General features: G+C 38.3%; 1 protein-coding gene across 2 annotated transcripts in view; it reads left to right on the top strand.

Moving 5' to 3' along the window:
• The first annotated feature begins 254 nt into the window (after positions 1-254).
• The window catches only part of SMAP2 (small ArfGAP2), a 28,240-nt gene continuing 8,374 nt past the window's right edge, over positions 255-20,120 (top strand). Inside the window, exons 1-5 of one of the 2 annotated variants that reach the window (XM_063456394.1) lie at positions 255-414; positions 4,559-4,692; positions 6,428-6,513; positions 7,461-7,539; positions 14,973-15,056. In XM_063456394.1, the coding sequence (XP_063312464.1) occupies positions 312-414; positions 4,559-4,692; positions 6,428-6,513; positions 7,461-7,539; positions 14,973-15,056 (486 nt within the window). In that variant the 5' untranslated portion in view covers positions 255-311. Of the gene's footprint in view, positions 415-4,558; positions 4,693-6,427; positions 6,514-7,460; positions 7,540-14,969; positions 15,057-20,120 lie in introns of both variants that reach the window. The other variant, XM_063456393.1, reaches the window with a different exon arrangement.

Below are 20,120 nucleotides of genomic sequence, written 5' to 3'. Positions count from 1 at the left end.
CAGCCTCGGCCAATGACGTCAGCCCTCCTGTCCCGTTTCCCGGCTCCCATTGATCCAGTTACTGTCATCGCCCATTCATGTTTTCCTTTTTTTTTCTTGTGGGAAAGAAGGTTGTTTTTTTTTTCCCCTATCCTCAACGCTGATTGGTCGACTGCGTAAAAAAAAAATTAAAAAAAAATGCGAAGTGGGCGTGGCAGCTGAGGTGTTACGTAGTGCTGAGTGGGCGGGCTTACAAAGAGACCCGGAAACAGGAACTGAGAGAGAGAAGCCGCACCTGGGCAGCCATCTTACTCTCTCTATCTCCCGGGAACATGACCGGGAAATCGGTTCGGGATGTGGAGCGCTACCAGGCTGTGCTGTCCGAGCTGCTGCTGCGGGAGGAGAACAAGTTCTGTGCGGATTGCCAGGCCAAAGGTAACGGATATGGGAGAGCTGTCTGCCCCCAGCTAACCTGCAGCCGGTACAGGGCTTCACCTCCTCCATGTCACTCTGACAACAGAGCGATACCCACATACCCACATGGCACAGGATAGCCCCTAACACTGCAGCTACCAGCCTCTCCATGCTGCTCTATGGGGAGTTAATGGGACCCCTCCTCACAGAGCCAGGCACACTGCCACCTACTTACCCTCCCCATGGAGCCAGCACTGTGCCCTGACACTAAGGGCAGAGGGCACTGCTGCCCACACTGCTATCTGATCACTCCTTCTATATAGCAGCATTATTACCTCCCACTGCCCCCATTGCCATGTCCTCCTGCCCAGTGTACTACAGTGAATTATTACTGTATTATACCCTCTTTATCTGACAGTATGTAACCTTACTGTGGGCAAACTCACGTGAGCAGGGCACTCAACATCCTCTGTTCCCTGTGCGCCCAGCTCTTCTTGTTGCAATGACATGTCTGCTAGTCAACCCATTGTGCAGCGCTACAGAATTTGTTGGTGCTTTATAAAAAAAATCCTCAATCCTAGTCATTCCGACAGCACCTTCCATTGCAATCTCTTTCTAACCGTATTACGGTGGCCATATAATCATAAAGTGGTTCATGGGCCGAGGCTGAAGTTTTGATTTTATTTTATTTGGTCAGTTTCTTATTCGTGGAAGGTAGTTTTTGTTTTGTTTTTTGGTGCCGTTATTTAAATGTAAAATTCTACTTTTCGTTGCAGTACAACCCAAATTTAAATAATAAAAAAAAAAAGTAAACACCGGGTAGGGTGACATCTATTAAACACAACCTATTTTTTAGACTGGTCCAATGTTAACTAGGGCATAAAAACAGTGCCAACTCTGCCAAGGGTGATGTTATCTCATTTTGAATCGGTAAATGATGTTTTCATGGGGTTAATTGCCATTGGGCCACTGATTTTCACATGCATTTATACACCGTAGGGTTGCCAATATTAACCACTCTTGTCTTGAGCCTTGTCCAGTTAGATCCCAGACATGAATTTCATGGAAAACCTGTGGAAGGAACTAAAGAGAGCTGTACACCGCCAATCCTCCTCTCACTTTGAGGGAGTGTATGTGTTTGATGTTTTTATTGTGAACGTGTTTGTATATTGAAGTATGAGTCAGGCTGTTGTATGCTTGATTGTGTGTAGTTGTGCATGCATCATGGTATTTAAAGCTGCGCTGTCACCTTCTGCGGACTTTGCAGAATTTGCAAAGACTCCCGATGGTGGCATCAGCATTGGTGGTCAGGGGGATGGCAGGTAAAGGTGAGATTTGCTTACCTGAACCTGTCCCTCGTGAGTGTGTTGATCTTACTTCAGGTGATCCTTTACATCGCCACAAGCTGACGTCATTGCTGTACTCTTGCGCATGCATGAGAATACAGAATTGAGATATTTGGAGGATCCCAAGAGCCAATTTCCTGCAGCCATTACTTGTGACGGGGTGGATTTGCCAGGTGTCTAGTTGTAGGAAAAATACAGAGACCCCCATTTGTCTCCATATATCTCTTGACTGGTTTAGAATTTCAGATTCTATCTTTATGAAATACTTTTTAAGGGGAGGGGGGTGATAGCGCCGGTTTAATTGTGACATTCTGTGTATCTATGTGTGCTTGACCAATCTGTGATTGGGATGCTCCTTGGATCAGGGTGTATATATATAATTCTTGTATCTTACTAGTGTATGACATTGCTATGTCTCCAGCCAGTTAGTCCCTCTTTTTGACTACAGTTTACTGGCCAAAATAAAATGATGATATTGCATAATTGTATGCCTGGCGGTTCCCTCTAAATGTTTCAATTGGAGCTGTATTGCCATATAACATTTAATTTAAATTATTACCGGTGCAACTACGAATAAGAAAACAACTTCCATGTATAAGAAACAAACGTAAGTCGTGTATATTGTGCATCGGATAACTTAAGGGGGAAAAAAATGACATGCATAAAAGCATCCTCAAATATGTCCTTTTTTATTTATGTATAGAAACCTTTAGTTCATTTGACACTTACTTTTACACTGATCACACTGGTTCAAAGTGGAATCTTAACTTTATCTACATATTCAACCATTATTGGAACTTCAAATGCAAGTAATATGGATGCAACCAGCAGAAGACCTTGCAGGGAGCAGACATTGTAGAAATGATGCATTGAGAGTGACTCACTTGGTTTTAACTAGCGGAACACACACATATATATATATATATATATATATATATATATATATATATATATATATATATATATATATATATATATATATATATATATATATATATATATATATATATATATATATATATATATATATATATATATATATATATACATACACACACACACACACACACACACACACACACACACATTGTGTTTATTAAGCTATGACCGTTTACCCTCCTGGGTTATGCAAGTGCGTGACCAGATGGGGAACTGTCAATATTGCAGGGTGATGCAGTGAACAGATAGCTATGCTGGTCAATGAGTCAGGTGCTTTATGTTGACAGTGTTTGCAACCAGAGTTGTTCTGCTGCAGGCTTTATGCTTTCTTGTTTTGTGATTGAGTTAATCCTATGCATAGAGGTATTGTACAGTGTAACATTATGGCAATGACCTTGTCTCTACCTTAACGTTAATTTTATGCCATATGAGAAAGCCGTTATCATTTGCCTTTTTCATGTCCATGTTATTGTTCTGTTACAAAGATTTTCTATGAATTTATTACCCCTTTCTGACCATTGAAAGTAAAAGTATTCTAGAGGGATCTAGCTCTGCTTTAGAAATACAGATCTGCTGTGAATATTCACTTACGGTATTTACAGGAAATAACTGGTCTGTCAATGGGCTGTATAAAAAAATATTGAGAAACGTTATGTATCCAGAGTTTCCTGTCACTTGTATAGCTTCATCAGAGGAAGTGTTGTAATATAATCTCATTTTGCTGTTTGTTGCAGCTGCTTATTTTATATAATCTACACACTATAATTTAGTTGTGACCCACTCCTCAATGCAGACAACGACCTATTTACTGCACACTTTTGTTTTCTTTACAGATGTTTTAGAAAGTATAGCTGATGGAATCTTCAACATTTATGAAGGGGAAAAATAAATAATATATCATTAATGCTGTGTGTGGGTGGTTCGCATTTATGTATCCCGCATTAATGACCTAGTCCTAGATTATGTAATTGTCTGCATTGAGGGGGGTTACAACTAAATTATGGTGTGTGTGTGTGTGTGTGTGTGTGTGTGTGTGTGTGTGTGTATATATATATATATGTATATATGTATATATGTATGTATATATATATGTATATATATATGTGTATATATATGTGTGTATATATATGTGTGTATATATATGTATATATATATGTATATATATGTGTGTATAATATGTATATGAACTAATCCAGTTTAAGGTGACTTTTTAGCAAATTATGTTATTAAAGTCTTCATTTTAAGTTGTGCTTGGTCTAAATATTCCTCTCCACTTAAAGCCTGACGGATCCGCGGTACATTAGCCAGCGGTGAATGACGATGGGTAGTGGGCAAGTGGAAATTTTGTGTTGTAGTGCATGTGACACTGTCGGTTGTACACACTTCTGTGTAGCATCACAAATAAAATGTAGTACTACTTTGATTTCCAGTGTAACAGTAGGAACAAAATCTGTGTATATGTATGTAAACCTGTATATGGATTAAAATCCACTTCACTTATCGAAGACCGCAGTGTGTGTGTGTATGTGTGTATGTATGTATGTATGTATGTATGTGTATATATATATATATATATATATATATATATATATATATATTACATGTATTAGTTTACGCTAAAAGGCTAAGATTCCAGATCATGTTCTGCTATTTAATGCTCAAATAGTTTGTATCTCTTTCACTTGTTGCACTGTCAATAACTGTGGTTACTTGCTTCCTGTAAAAAAAATATGTATGTACTAGAGAGAGTGTGCAATAAGATTACATTATACAATCAAACGAATTTTGAATGCATTAAAATACTTGTTGGAAAAACACAAACTAAATGTTGAGGTTCCAGCTCACTCTATAAGTGTCTGTGATTGTGTCCTTCTGCCTAGGTCCACGATGGGCCTCCTGGAATATCGGAGTATTTGTATGCATCCGCTGTGCAGGAGTTCATCGGAATCTGGGGGTTCACATCTCCAGGGTGAAATCTGTCAATCTGGACCAGTGGACACAGGAACAAATACAGGTCAGTGGAAAATGTCTAAACCACCCCCACATCTTCTGGTTACACCTGTTACACTTTGAGCAAGATAAGCCATCTACTTTTTGCTGCATACTTCCTGAAGGAATCGAATAGTAAACCAGTGAATAACCTAAACCTACATTTTTTTTTTTTTGGTCACACCTCAAGTTCTTGGAACCCTATGGATTCTTCCTGGGAGTTTGTTTTTGGACAAATTTGATAATGCTTTCCATCGCCCCTCCCTTTTGTTGTGTATTATTTTATGTCCTGATTCAGTATGTTATGGTTTTAAACAGATCTCAACAAATTTGCTTGGACTCTATTAGTCAGTTAAAGTTAGGAGCCAGGTTTTTTTTTTTTAACTAAGCTTATTTTCAACAACAAAAATACAATTCTTAAAGGGATGCTAGTCTTCAGAACCACTACAACTTAATGTAGTGGGTCTGGTGTTTATAGACTGTCCCTGTAACCCTGTAAGCTTTTCAATGTAAGCGCTGCCTTTTCAAAGAAAAGGCAGTGTTTACATTGCTGCCTAGTAACACCTCTAGAGACAGTCACTCAGGCAGCCAATAGAGGTGCTTTTTAGTCCAGTGCAGCACAGTGTGTAGTGCCTACGTTCAGAGTTTCCACTTTCTGCATGGAGGTACTGAATGTTTCCCATAGATGTACAGTTTTACTGCGCATGGGCAGTAACCATCGAAATGCTTTCCTATGGGAATGCTTTGGGTTGACTGAGATCGCCAAGAGTGATCTCAGCCATGGAGGTCAACTAGCCACTGAGAGACTGGCAGTGCGTGGGAATAAAGGTGAGTAAAAACACCTTTCCCATGCCCTCTGGTGGGGAGAGGGGGTCATGTCACCTTGGCAGACACTCTCTCTCACAGACATGCTCACTGACACACACACATTTTCTTAACAACTTTTTATTTCAGTCCACCCAGCCCTCTTACCTTTTGGAAGAGATGAAGTGGATCTTTTCCCTGAGATCTAGTGTGTGGCTGCTGAAATCTTTAAGCTCTTGTTCTGCTCCCTCGCTCGCCGTTAAGTGATGCTGAGGCTGGAGTGGCGTCCTATTCTGTCTCCCAGCATCGTAGCAGGGAGCGTGAGGGAGCAGAGCAAAAGATTGCAGGGTGCTAATTCGGCAGCTATTAAACAAGCTGATAAATACCCAGGCGCAAGGACAATTCCTAGTCGCCATGGATTGCAGTAAAGCAACCACTTTCCAGTTGTCAGATTAATTTACTGCAGCTCATTAGTCTTGAACTAGTACTTTTTTTTTTTATTCTAGTCATAGTTGGTGACCTGGCTAATTTTCTATTCTTCCTCCTGTTTTATTTTTTCATAAGCCAAGTGCCAGGGAATATACTGTATGTGGTTATTCTCTTTTTCAGAATACATTTCATGTGGTCATAAATTGTAAATTTTGAGAGAGAAAATTATTTATCTATAACTCCAAATGCTGCATTAATTCATCATCTGGTCTGCTTGAAAGTTCTTTAGTTACAGAATTGCTGACATCTGAGGAAGTGAGGTGTGTACTAAAGTAACAATTCAATTGGAGTAACACTGACCACAATCTCAGGGAAATAAATCAATACCTACTCTTCTATTGTATGAAAACTTACTGAGCAGTCTACCATTTTGGTGATCAAGAACGTGTGTATCTGATTACTCTGTAATGTATTTTTATTTTAATATTCTTTTTTTAATTCATATTTTTTCTCTCCTGTCTCTGCAGTGCATGGAAGAAATGGGAAATGGAAAAGCAAAACGATTATATGAAGCATTCCTTCCTGAAAGCTTTACCAGGCCACAGACCGACCAGTATCTTTTGTATTGTAACCTAAATTATTTCCTATTCATATGTATCTTTAATGCAGGACCCTCAAAATGTTTTGGACTAATTCTCCCATAATGCTCTTCCAGCCATAATGTTAACAAAGCATCAAGGGAGATGTAGTCCACAACATCTGGAGGGCCATAGGTTCCCCACCTCTGCTTTAAGGAACACTCCAGACCCCTAAAGCACATTAGCTTGCTGAAAAGCTTTGTGTGAAGCGTGTGGCCTTTTTTTGTAATATGGAAAAAAGGGTAGATTTCAAAATAAAGTGATGCTTTTCTAAATTAATCTGGTTACAACACTTGGCTTTCAAGCAGACAACGGGTCCCACCTGTTACTTCCTGGTTTGGTTAGCTTAGTGGAGCTAAACTTTAGAGGTAGTAATTGCTCTGAGCACCCGCATTGCAAAGACCTCTCATTGAGCTGTATTGGAGTCTGGCCTCAGGAAGGAGAGAGACTTTCAAAGGATGCATACACGAGATCTGCAGGTTTTGAAAGCTGTTTTTAGATATTCACCCAATGAAAAAATGCATTAGTGAATCCATGCACGTTTTCATTTGGGGTATATCTAAATGTTTTGTATTTAATCAGTGGAGTATCTCTATACTGATATAGCTTCCACTGAAAAGAGAATATCATGTACATCTTTTTACTGTAGTGTTATTGTGGGGGTCAGTGGGGCAAACATGGAAAAGACGAGTCACCAATGTAGTGTGCCTACTGGTTTCCATGGTGATCACTACCCCATTTTAGTGCTATAGTCAATTTTTCACAACATTTGCACATAATCCTCTTGAGGGCAACACCTTTTAAAACTATTGGACTATCACAAGGTAAATCTAAGATTGTCAATTCTCCACAATTCTGAGGTTTTAATGAATTATCCATTTTTTATGTTAGACAACTGTTTTCCTTAATGAAATTGCATCAGAGCTGTAGAAAGTTTTATTAGAGAAAAATATGAAAAAAAGAAATATATCGATCGCAGTGTCGACATCAATGCATTCAGAGTGAGTTTTATGTCTCCTCCATTTATACGGTCTCCATAAATATCTTTATAGTTTAATACAGTTTATGGATTAGTTTTGTCAAGAGTCAAATTACTTCTGAAATTTGAAGGGTAAGTATTTTTATGGATGGTTGAGTAGAAAACATTTTATAGCTTGAGATTTTCCTCTTCTTTTGGCCTACATTTCTAGCAAATAACCACATCTGACTTTAAAATTTCAAAAAACAAGTGAAAAAAGGCGCTGATAACAATAGTCCTCTATAATACCCTTTGAAAGGTGGCACAATAAATATATCTTTAAAAAGCAGCACCTAAACCAGTGTAGTGGCTCTAAAACACACAATAAATACAAACAATTCCATTATGGGATCAAAACTTTTTTTAAAGTGCAGCAAAATGTGAACAAGTGCAAAATACATAAAAATTCATATCCCTTCTAATCGTGCAAAATATAATAATTAACATATGTTGGTCAGAGTACAAAAAAGAACAGAGTTCAAAGAGTGTAAATCTGTGAAACAATAAAACCAATTAAAATGGTTATAATTTACACTCACAAAAGTAGAGCAGATAAGCCTGCTCTAACTGTGGTGGCTTCCAAAGATATTCTCTGCTCAGGCAAAAAGTGATAGAAGCGGTTAATCCACTTCTCAAATTTATTGCACAGGTACCATACAGCAGCTTCGTCCCCAAAAGCCTTTCCATTAAACAGCAGTATAAAAGTTCAGATTACAACGTAGATCCGACTTTTCCTCGGAGTAACCTGGTATACCGCAACATAGACATCTGGGAGGCGGGGTTACGATGCGTACGTGCGTGGTCGAGCTTGTTGACTCGTTTAGCAGTGTTCACAGCTTCTTCAGATCTGCCCACTGTTGCCCGTCAACTTCTTTTTATCCACGCCTAAATGGGCGTGTTTTACTAATCAATTTAGCAGTCTCATCCTTATACTTCTAAGAAGGAAGTCCTTGTGCAATTAATTTGATACTTATCAATAAAAGCGACTCAATAGGTTGCAATATCATTAAACATACATATCATACATCCTATTTAAATATTAAAAATCTTGCACAGCAACTTTATTAATAGCTTTAATACAAACAAACTTTATTTGGAGAAAAAAAAATTATTTGAAAATACAAGACTTAAGAGAGGGGAAAATCTAACCCCACAGTCTTGTGGGACAAAATGGGTAATATGGGCATAACCCAAAAAGAGCAAATTTTAGAAAGAGTACTACTTTTGAGAAAGGAGTGCCGGTAGGATGTTTTAGTTTTTACTTAGGATCTCCTTCATATGCCTGCTAGAAATTTCGGAGGTATCTAGCCTTCACTAGAGCTGACTGAAAGAAATTAGCTAGCTAGATACTAGTTTAATCGGGGGGGGGGGGGGGGAACTCACTCCCTCATACCTTTTATCTGGCTGCAGTATTTGTGATGGCAAGCAGCAGTAGAACGACTTTAAACAGCTAGTGAGACGGATGATACAGTGAATACACTATCAGAGCTGCCTTGAAGCAGCTTGCCAGTTATCAGGACGAATTCAAGGGTATTTGCTGTAACTGGCTGGGGAGCAGTTACTAGGTTGATATTAAGGTATATGAATGGAGGATTGCTTGGGTCTGGATAAATTATACTTTTCTATGACCCACTAGCTACCTATATAGTCCCAAACCCTCTCTCGAACTATCATCCCACTTTATTCCTATACCTGTTGTATATTACTATGCTCCAAGCCGATAAGCAGTATATTGCAAGATAGTGGGGGGAGGAGGGGTGGAATTCTGTTAGGAGTTTCAACCTTCCTATTCCTTTCGTCTACACTACTAGCTTACCCCACTCTTCTATGCAAATGCTACTCTAAGAAATGTCATCTAATTTATTGACAATTAGACCACTATTTGTATCTCTGCTTCTCATGCTTTTTTTATCCTAAAAGTGTCTAGATGTGGCTACTTTGTAGCACAACATGACTACCGTCTAAACAACTGTTTAGATAAATCAAGTTAATTCCCACTCCTCTATTAGAATGCATTTACAGACTTCAATTTATAGGAGTTATACAAGTAGTACTACACTTGGTTCTATCTATCCATTTGAAAGGAAGCTGGCAGGCATCTTGGGAGATTTCCCCCCTTTTTATATTCACTTCACATAGTCACTGAGTGTTTCACTTATTTATGTTGTATATTAGTTTTGTTTCTAATAAATATTTATTTTGTTTTACTTTTAAGCATTTTTTTGATGATGTATATCGTCTGTAGGGAACCAATATGGGGGTAATCTGTTTTGAGGCTTGATTCTAGGTCTTTTGTCCTGGGATCCTTTTTCAAAAGTAGTACTCTTACTTTTTCTTTTATTTGAAAAAAATGTAATGTATGTATTAAAAAATTACCTAGTAAATGAGAGAGCACTGTAAATACACTATATTTTTTTTATAACGTTACACCCATATTAATACTTAAAAGAATATATCTATTACAAAAAGTCTAAAATATATATTTCTAAACATCACAGGAAATAAACTAAATCAAATTCAATATTTAATCCTTTTGGTTCCAGAGTTTTTAACCTGTGAAGCAATTTCATTTTTCTTTACAATATCCATAATATAGTTACCCCCATGCCATGATTTTTTTTTTTTTTACGATTTCAATTCCTAAGAAAGGGTCTTTATTATGGTGTTTTTTTTGTTTAAATGTGGTGAGACACTATGTTGTTTGTATCCTTTAATATTATTTTCATGTTCATATATTCTCTTATGTAGGGGACGAATTGTCCACCCTACATATTGATGTTCACATGGACATATTAAGAGACATTACATTTTTACTAAAACATGTATTAAAATCTTGTATAAAACAAATTCCTTATCATTGTGCTCTTTAAGGTTCTATTTTTACTACATTTGCACCCTGCACATTTATTGCAAGAATAAAAAACCTTTTTTTGTCATCTAATAATGTCCTTTTTTAGGGTGGTTGAAAGTTAAAATGCGCTTAAAATTTGGTGCTACTCTGAAAGTAATAAAAGGGGTTTTGCAGGAATAATTATAGAGAACAATTGTTTGTTTTATAAAAAAAAAGTGTTTATTTACTATTGTTTTAATTTTCTTAAAATCAAAAACTAAAGGTAATGATTTTTCTTTATGTTCATTGCAGTTAAAGATTTTAATTCTTCTAATAATTCTGTTGCATCTAAATTTTAAAACCTCATTGTAAGCTTTTTATAAAAGATGTTGATACTTTTTCTGTTTAATTTTATCCATTAACGCATTGGCTTGTTCCTCAAATTTTTTTGTCGGTGCAATTCCTCCTAATTCTTTTGGAATTGCACTTTTGAGATATTGTCCAGGTGTGTAATGGCCACTATTGTACAGAACATAATTGTTTGCTTCCACTTTTTTTTATCATATTTTCTATATAAATTTCCAAATCTAAAAATGTAATAGACTTACTAAAATCACTACTTAGGGTAATACCCCAGTTGTTTGTATTTAATCTTTCTAAAAAAAAATTCAAGATCCCTAACTTTTCCATATTAAAATATCATCATCCATAAACCTGTGAGATGTGACCAGGTTTGCCCCCCATTCTTTACTGTCCTATACAAAAGTGTTTTCCCAACCTGACAACCTGGTCACATATCAGATTTATTGATATAATTTTTATATGGAAAGGTTCTGAAGATGTAACCGCGGCTGGTTCCCTTATTTAACACTATAACGTCTTAAAGAATAGAACTTAGCAGGGCTAACCATACAGATATCTTAGCCAAATTTTATATAGTTAGTACGAGATCCTCGATTTTAAAATTTTATAAATAATTGACATATAAAATCCATTACAATAATTTATAGCAGAGTTTATAAGAGTAAACTAAATGCTTGCAAATATCATTAATAGGTTAACATGTCATCATGTCGGCCTCTCTGTCATTTTAAGATGGAGCAGCGTCTGTCTCCATCTCTCCCCTGTTCCTTAACATTTAAAAGTACACCTGTTTATACCTTTGGTGTCTCCATTTTAGGGTTATGGTCGTTCAGATATGAAAAAGTAACACTTCTTTTACGTTATTTTAGGACCTCCCTTAACTTCGCAAAAATACAAGGCCATAACTAAAGGGTGTACACGTCATGGAAATTTTCCTGGCTTGGGTCAAGATGGCATCTTAAAGGCTGAACATCTTTATCTACTTAGGGTTACCACAGTATATTATGTACTGAAAGAGTCGTGGCGTAGCCTTGAAGCTTTTTCATGCAATTTTGTTATTGTAATTCTTCTGGGACAAAATGGCGTAAACCTATTATGCACTGACGGTAGGTAAGAGGTTGTTGCTTAACCCCTTAAGGACACATGACATGTGTGACATGTCATGATTCCCTTTTATTCCAGAAGTTTGGTCCTTAAGGGGTTAAAGAAACCGTTAAAAAACAATGTTCCATTTCTAACACCTTGTCAGTTTGCAATATCTCTTAAAGAGAAAGTACACAGTTTGAGAAATACAATATTTGCATTTGCCCATAACAAAGAGGATCTTCAATCTTTCTAAAAAAAAAAAAAAAGTTTAATACAAACAACTGGAGTATTACCCAAACTCGGTGATGTTATTAAGTCTACTATTACATTTTTAGATTTGGAAATTCATGTAGAAAATAATATAATAATTAAAATAAACTTTAAAAAAGTAGGTAGACGCAAACAATTATTTTCTGTACAATAGTGGCTATTACACACCTTGGCTGAACAATATCCCAAAAGTGCAATTCCAAAGATTTAGGAAGAAATGCACCGACAAAGAGAAAATTTGAGGAACAAGCCAAGGTGTTAATGGATAAATTTAAACAGAAAAAGTATCCACAGCAAAAAAAAAACACCATAATAAAGACCCAAGAGGGCTTACTTTCTTAGGAATTGAAATAGTATAAAAGTCATGGCGTGGGGGTAGCCATATTATGGATATTGGAAAGAAAGAACTCAAATGGGTTCACAGGTTAAAAACTATGGAACCAAAATGATTAAATATTTAATTTCCTATGATTTTTAGAAATATATATTTTGTAGAGTTTTTTTCTAATAGATATATTCTTTTAACCACTTAAGGACGCATGACATTTGGTGATTCACTTTTATTCCAGAAGTTTGGTCCTTAAGGGGTTAGAGGAACACTATAGTCATCAGAACAACTACAGCTTATTGAATTTGTTCTGGTGAGTAGAATCCATTACCTTCAGGCTTTTTGCTGTAAACACTGTATTTTCATTGTGTTTACGTTACAGCCTAGTGATCACTTCACTTGCCACTCCTCAGATAGCTGTTGGAGATCCTTCCTAAAATGCATCCAAACATTCTCCCTCTGCAGACACTGAACTTTCCTCATAGAGATTCACTGATTTCAATTCATCTCTATGAGGAGATGCTGATTGGCCAGGGCTGTGTTTGAATTGTGCTGGCTCTGCCTCTGATCTGCCTCCTTGTCAGTCTCAGCCAATCCTATGGGGAAGCATTGTGATTGGATCAGGCCACCACTTCTGATGTCGGCACACTGCCTTTTTTTTTTTTTTTGCAAACTGCATGCAGAACTACAGCTTCTGGCTTGAATACAGTAAGATTTTGCTGTATTTATGAAGGCATGAGGGGGCCAGGGGGGCTATATGGTGTTTTTAACACCATAGGGTCATGGATACATGTTTGTGTTCCTGACCCTAAAGTGATCCTTTAAGTATTAATATTGTTTTTTTTTTTTTACTTTTTCATAAATATTGTGTATTTAGTTCTTTCTCTCCTTTAGTAGGTATTTTTTATATATTTTTTTTCCAATAAAGTTTGTGTTATAAAGTTATTGTGCAAGATTTTTAATATTTAAATAGGTTGTATATGTATGTTTTTATGATATTGTAACCTATTGATTCGCTTTTATTGATAAGTATCAAATTAATTGCACAAGAACTTCCTTCTTAGAAGTATAAGGATGAGACTGCTAAATTGATTAGTAAAACACACCCATATAGGCGTGCATAAAAACAAGTTGACGGGCAACAGTGGGCAGATCTGAAGAAGCTGTGAACACTGCTAAACGAGTCAACAAGCTCGACCACGCACGTACCCTTTGTAACCCCACCTCCCGGGTGTCTATGATGTGGTATACCAGGTTACTCTGAGGAAAAGCCAGATCTACGTTGTAATCTGAACTTTTAGACTGCTGTTTAAGGGAAAGGCCTTTGGGGATGAAGCTGCTGTATGGTACCTGTGCAATAAATTTGAGAAGTGGATTGATCGCTTCTATCACTTTTTGCCTGAGCAGAGAATATCTTTGGAAGCCTCCACAGTTAGAGCAGGCTTATCTGCTCTACTTTTGTGAGTGTAAATTACAACTATTTAAATTTTTGTTTCGTAGATTTACACTCTTTGCACTTTTATTTTTTGTATGGAGACATATGACCAACATATGAAATTTAGCACCTGGTTATATGGTTGCAGAGTTCAACTGCTGATTGGAGGACTACTTACATAACTTTTGACCACACACAGACCTGAACACCTGAAATCTGACAATTCGTAAGGCTTCCACATCAGAAATATATTTTATCCAACCATGCTATAACGTGATCTGCTTTTCACTGCATTATAACTGTACCTATGCAAACTACACGCATGTTCGCTTTAGATTAGAACATTTATTCTAAGACGCATTGACACCTGGTTATATGGTTGCACAGAGTTCAACTGCTGATTAGATGACTACTTACATAATTTTTGACCACACATGCATTATAACTGTACTTATGCAAACTACGCGCATGTTCGCTTTATATTATATAATTTATCATGTATGTGCCTTATATATGCCGTATGCCTGATATTACTCTGCTCTCAAAAAACAATAAAAAAAACATTTAACAAAAACATATGAAATTTAGTGGGTGTACAGGTTTACCACATTTTGCACTTTATGCACGATTAGAAGTTATATGAATTTTAATGCATATTGCACTTAACATTTTGATGCACCTTTAAAAAAGTTTTGGTCTTACAGACACAGCGCACCTATATTGGAATTGTTCACATCTGATTTTAGCTGATCAGTCAGTACCCCTGACTTGTGAAAACTACTCTATAGGTAAACTGAGCACAGTATGAGAAACTCTGACATGGGGAGAAAATGTGACATACAATGTGCTGAAGCCAGATTAGTGTTTTTTTTTTTTTAACTGTAGAAAAGGCAGCTTGTTGGAATCAAGTCTGTTTTGTGGTTTTTAAGTTCTTTTAGAAATGGAGATGTTTCATACTCTCCTCTCCTTTATACTTGTTTTCATTCTTGGGAGTGACAGTACTTTACAATGTTCCAGTCAAATGTTTAGATGTAATGTATTGCTGGAGCTAATATTAAAGGGTTGCATTATGCTCAATTATGTCCATTATTTTTTTTTAAGCAGAAGGAGAGAGAAAGCAAGTGGAAGAAATCTGAATCTGCCCCAGATATAAAGTCTGAACAGGTCATATTTGAGAAGGTCAAGCTGGTATGTTCTAATTTCTCAGGAAAATCTCTAAAGGAGAATGTTATTAAAACTATATCCAGTGTTTTCATTCTAAATGAGTTGACCAATTGCAAATAAGATGACATAAGCAACCACGGAGCTACTTGCTGCAAACAAAATGTTTCCTATTTTGATATTTAACTAGAACCCCACTCACTACACTCTTATCAATACTCAACACAGTGACCATAGATGTGGGCTCTGTGCTGTAGAACAGTATCAGTGGGGGTTGATAGACAAGCATTAATATTTTTCTTAGAAGTAAAAATATTTACTCTGCAATATTGCAATGCTTGCAATACAAATTCCCATACACTTGAGAAAAATGTTTTAAGTCTATATATTGCTTTTATGCACACCTTTTTGTATACACAAGGGTGGCATTATCTAGAGATGGAGATGGAAAATATATAGAAAGGGCAAGTGCTAAGTCAGTGTTTGGGTTAGGTTGACAGAATTCTGCCCAGTATATATTTTGAATATTTTGCCTGGCAACAAAAAGGGAATGGCTGCACACATCAAGAATACTGCACTCTTAATGCTCCATGGATGGGAGCAGCACACTCCCAGTAATCTGATTTATCAAAGAGAAATTTGGGGACACAAATCCCAGAAAGAACAGGTTTCATGGAAACCAGCTACAGGGCAACTCTTCTACTGTATTTTGGATTATTTTCTAAGTCGAAGTAAAAATGTTGCCCACTGGCTTGTCTCCACTAAAGCTGATCTTTCTGCAACTTGTGTTCTAGGATTTCTTTGATACTACTGGCATTCAAAATGAGACCTAAAAGGACACTATCAGGAGAATATTATGTGATACTAAACACCTTGGAATGCTCTTTGATAACACATTTGTGAGTTCTTTTACGGGTGGGAAGGGTTGGTGAAGCTGAAGTTTTCATTCTTATTTCATTTAGGCCTTGATCCCTGGATGTTAATGTCTTTCCTGCTATTGTCCAACTAAGTGGTACTCATTTGATCAACTTTAGATGGATGAAGAGCAGTGGTGACCCTGTCAGGAATCTTTAATCTGATCCTAAAATTTCAAAATGTACTAGAGTTGCTAAAGTGCTTACACTGAGCTGTCTCACTTGGCTGCGTTTACAGAACTGTCTCCCAACCTGTATATTGATATGTGATCTGTACTGGTTGTATTAACTGTTTACAGGTTATTCATAGTTGGTGCTGATATGTATTGGCTAACTTGCATGGTGGTAAACCTAATGCTTTTTTATCAAGCAATGGTTTGTATGTACAGCAATATTATAAAAAAATTGATACCTTGAGAACTTTACCCATAAATTATAGGAAGCATCTCTGTGATATCCTCGTACATATTTAAATGCTAGCCTAGATGTCAGTTATCCTTTGTACATTTGGTTTATTTGGAACATACAATTTTTAAGACCGGCATTCACAGCAAGTCTGTGTTACAGAGAAAATGGCTTATGCCAATATCTTTAACTTACCTGTTTTTTCCCTTCGTATAGTGGCAGTACTTACAAGTGGGATGTTCCTTAGGGTTCTGGACAAGAAGCTCCCAGTTCTTTAGAATTTAAATGCTGTGCTCCGCCTGCTGCCTCCATATAAGCTGTAACCCAGAGACACACACCAGTTCTTCTTGTCCCGGCAACGGGACGGACAGGTTCCCCCACAGTGCAGGTGGAGATTTGGTGCGTTCAGCACAGGTTGCTGACCGGGAGGTGAGTGCCCAATAGTTTCCCGGGCAGGAACTGAGCGGCAATAGTACTTCCGGGTTCGCGTTACGGAACGCGACCGGGTACTGGCTTTTGTGGGTTTTTTTCTGATCATTGCTCGTTACGCATGCGCACAGCGGTGGAACGCACGCCCGGGAGGTTTTGCGTTCCACCGAACACAGAATCGCGCTACTGAGCATGCGCGAAACGGTGTTTGGCACCAAATTAAAAATTTGGACCTATATGGCTGTGCAGGACCTTCCTGACCCCAAGGGTGGGTGTACAGTCCTGGTTCTCCGTGTCACCAGCCTCCTATCTTAGGTGATTTGAGGTGAGATTTATCTATTTAAACTCTCCTTTTTTCACCTTTCTTTATGCATGCTCCTGGAATTAATTTATTCTGGTGTTTTTTTCCCACAGTCCTGTGTTTCCAGATAAGACAAGATGTCAACTTCTGTTCCGAAAAAAGCCACAAGCAAATCTAAGCACTTATGTTGTCTGGAAGTGCAGTACCTCTACCTGACGGATGTCGCAAAAAAACATGCAATCAGTGCACAACGGAACTGCTAGAAAAAGCCAAGCAGACTGATATGGCATCCTTCCTGGGCTGGTTTCAGGAACATTTGTCCCAGACATTTTGAATCTTTTAAAGATGCTGTGAAAAAGAATCCGGCTATTCGGTAGAAACTGCCCACAAAGCGTAGGAGGAATAGATCTCCTTCTGTGTCTGACGTCTCTTCAGGTGAATGCTCTTTTTCTTCACCTTCAGAATATTTCCAGCCTGGCTTCAAGTGTGGAGGAGGGGTTTCCACCAGAAGAGCTGAAGAAAGTTATTAAAGAAGTGACGACGGCAGTACAAGAAACTGAACCTACCAAGGGTAAGGTTAAAGGTTTCCCAATGTCTCCTAAAATATTGGATCTCCTTCATAGAGAATGGAAGATTCCTGAAAGACGTGCGTTTATTTCAAAGCATTTTAAACTGCTGTTCAAGCTACAGTCTGAAGAAAAATGGGAAGAGCTTCCTAAGGTGGATGTTCAGATTGCCCAGCTATCAAAGAAAACCACTATACCCATTGGCGAAGTCTCAGGGCTTAAAGACCCAATGGACAAACGGGCCGAAACTTTGTGTAGAAGAATATTCCAGGCCGCAGGATATCAGTGCAGAGATGAAATTGCAGGTTCAGCGGTTCTCAGAGCTCAGAGCGTTTGGCTACAAGCCCTGGAAGATTCCCTTATGGGAAAATCAGATACAGATCCTTCCCATCTCTTGTTCCTACTGAAACTCTCCAATGAATTTCTTTCGGATGCCTCTAATGAGTTTCTGCGTTTATCAGCGAGAATTATGGGTTTGTCGTCCGTAGCCAGAAGAGCGCTTTGGCTACGAACATGGACAGCTGATTCTGCGTCTAAGGCATCCTTATGTGACTTACCCTTTGAGAGGAACAATCTTTTTGGCACTCCTTTGGAAGACATTATTGGACAGATGTCAAATACAAAGAAAGCGCTACCTCTGGAATCAAGAACCAGGGATATAAAAGATTTCAGTACAAGGGTCAGAGGTTTTTTCGTTACCAAGGGCGGTTTCGCAGGTTTCAAAAACATGGTGGAAACAGCCAGTGGTCTAGACAGGAATCCAACAGGCAAGACAAAAAGCGGAAGTTTTGACGCCATAAGAGTGGGAGGTCGCCTTCGGTTCTTCGCCCATGTATGGGAAAAGAGTACATCAAATGGGTGGATTACAAGAACCATTTCAGAAGGTTACAGAATAAAATTTTCATCAAAACCACGTCCATCCTTCCTACTGTCAAGCTATCCTTTAAGAGTAAAAACCGAGGCTCTCCTAACAGAAGCTCTTCTTCTTTTAAAAAAAGATGTGGTAGAGAAGGTACCCAAACGTTGGGAATTTCAGGGAGTTTACTCACGCCTTTTTCTGGTTCAAAAACCAGATGGATCCTTTCGGCCGATCCTAGACCTGAAACAAGTAAACACCTGCATACCGTACCAGAAGTTCCGTATGGAAAGTATTCTGTCTGTGACACACATTTTCGAAAAGGGAGATGACATGGCAAAGTTAGATTTAAAAGATGCTTATCTCCATGTACCGGTTTTAGAATCTTCCCGGAAGTTTCTCCGGTTTGCGGTTTTAACAAGTAAGCGAAGGATTCTCCATTTACAATTCAGGGCTCTTCCCTTTGGCCTATCCTCAGCTCCTCGAAAATCCTGTCACCCATAGCAGCAGTTTTACATCTGAAAGGTATCTCGATTGTTCCATACCTGGACGATTGGTTCCTGAAAGCCCAATCAAGACAACTGCTAAATCTTCATCTCAAGATTGCAATGAAGGTTTTTTTTAAAGATCACGGTTGGATCCTGAACCTGGAAAAATCCAAGCTGACTGCGTCACGAAGTCTAGAATTCTTGGGTCTTCGAGTAAATTCAGTCCCTCTCTTTTTTTTCTACCAATAGTGAAACAAATGAGGATTTTAAAAGCCGTATCAAAGCTACAAAAAACCTATGCTCTATCAGGGATGCTATGAGGTTACTGGGCCTCCTCACTTCTGCAATCCCGGCGGTAGCCTGGGCAAAGGCAGAATCAAAACCATTGCAAAGGGACATCCTTTCCCAATGGACACGAAAACAGGAAGATCTAGACTCGCCCTTCCACCTATCCGAAGGGGTGAAAAGACAAACTGGTGGAAACACAGAAGCAACATCTCAAAGGGCCTATCGTTTGCACAGAGAGTGGATTACGATAACCACAGATACCTTCCAGACGGGTTGGGGCGCCCATCTAGGTTCTCTGTTCCATCAAGGTCGTTGGAACAGTGTGGAGGCAGGCGCTTCCTCAAAATTTCAGGAAATTAAAAGCGGTTTGGAAGGCACTGGTTTCCTTCAGTTCAGCCATCACCAATCAGTCAGTGAGGATTCAGTCGGACAACGCCACTACAGTGGCTTATTTGAATCACCAGGGAGGCACGAAGGTGAAAGCTCTACAAGATCTCTGCTACCGCATAATGTCTTGGGCTCAAGCGAATCTTCTCGCTATATCAGCTACCCATATCAGAGGGTCTCTTAACATTATTGCAGACGACCTCAGCAGAAGCCATTGGTCTCAGGCAGACTGGGCACTGTCAAGCCAAGTTTTCTGGGAGCTGGTTTCAAGCTTCGGCAGGCCAGAGATTGCCCTGTTGTCCACAAGGTGAAACAGAAAAGTAGAAAGTTTTGCTTCTTTCCATTCAGGAGATTACCCAGATGTCCTAGACGGTCTATCAATCCCTTGGAGCTTCGACATGGCTTATGTTTTCCCTCCTGTCATTCTTATACCACGGATTGTTCGGAAGTAAGATGG

The sequence above is a fragment of the Pelobates fuscus genome, chromosome 1, assembly GCF_036172605.1.
Source record: "Pelobates fuscus isolate aPelFus1 chromosome 1, aPelFus1.pri, whole genome shotgun sequence".
Lineage (NCBI taxonomy): Eukaryota > Metazoa > Chordata > Amphibia > Anura > Pelobatidae > Pelobates > Pelobates fuscus.
This window is presented reverse-complemented; position numbering and strand designations above follow the sequence as displayed.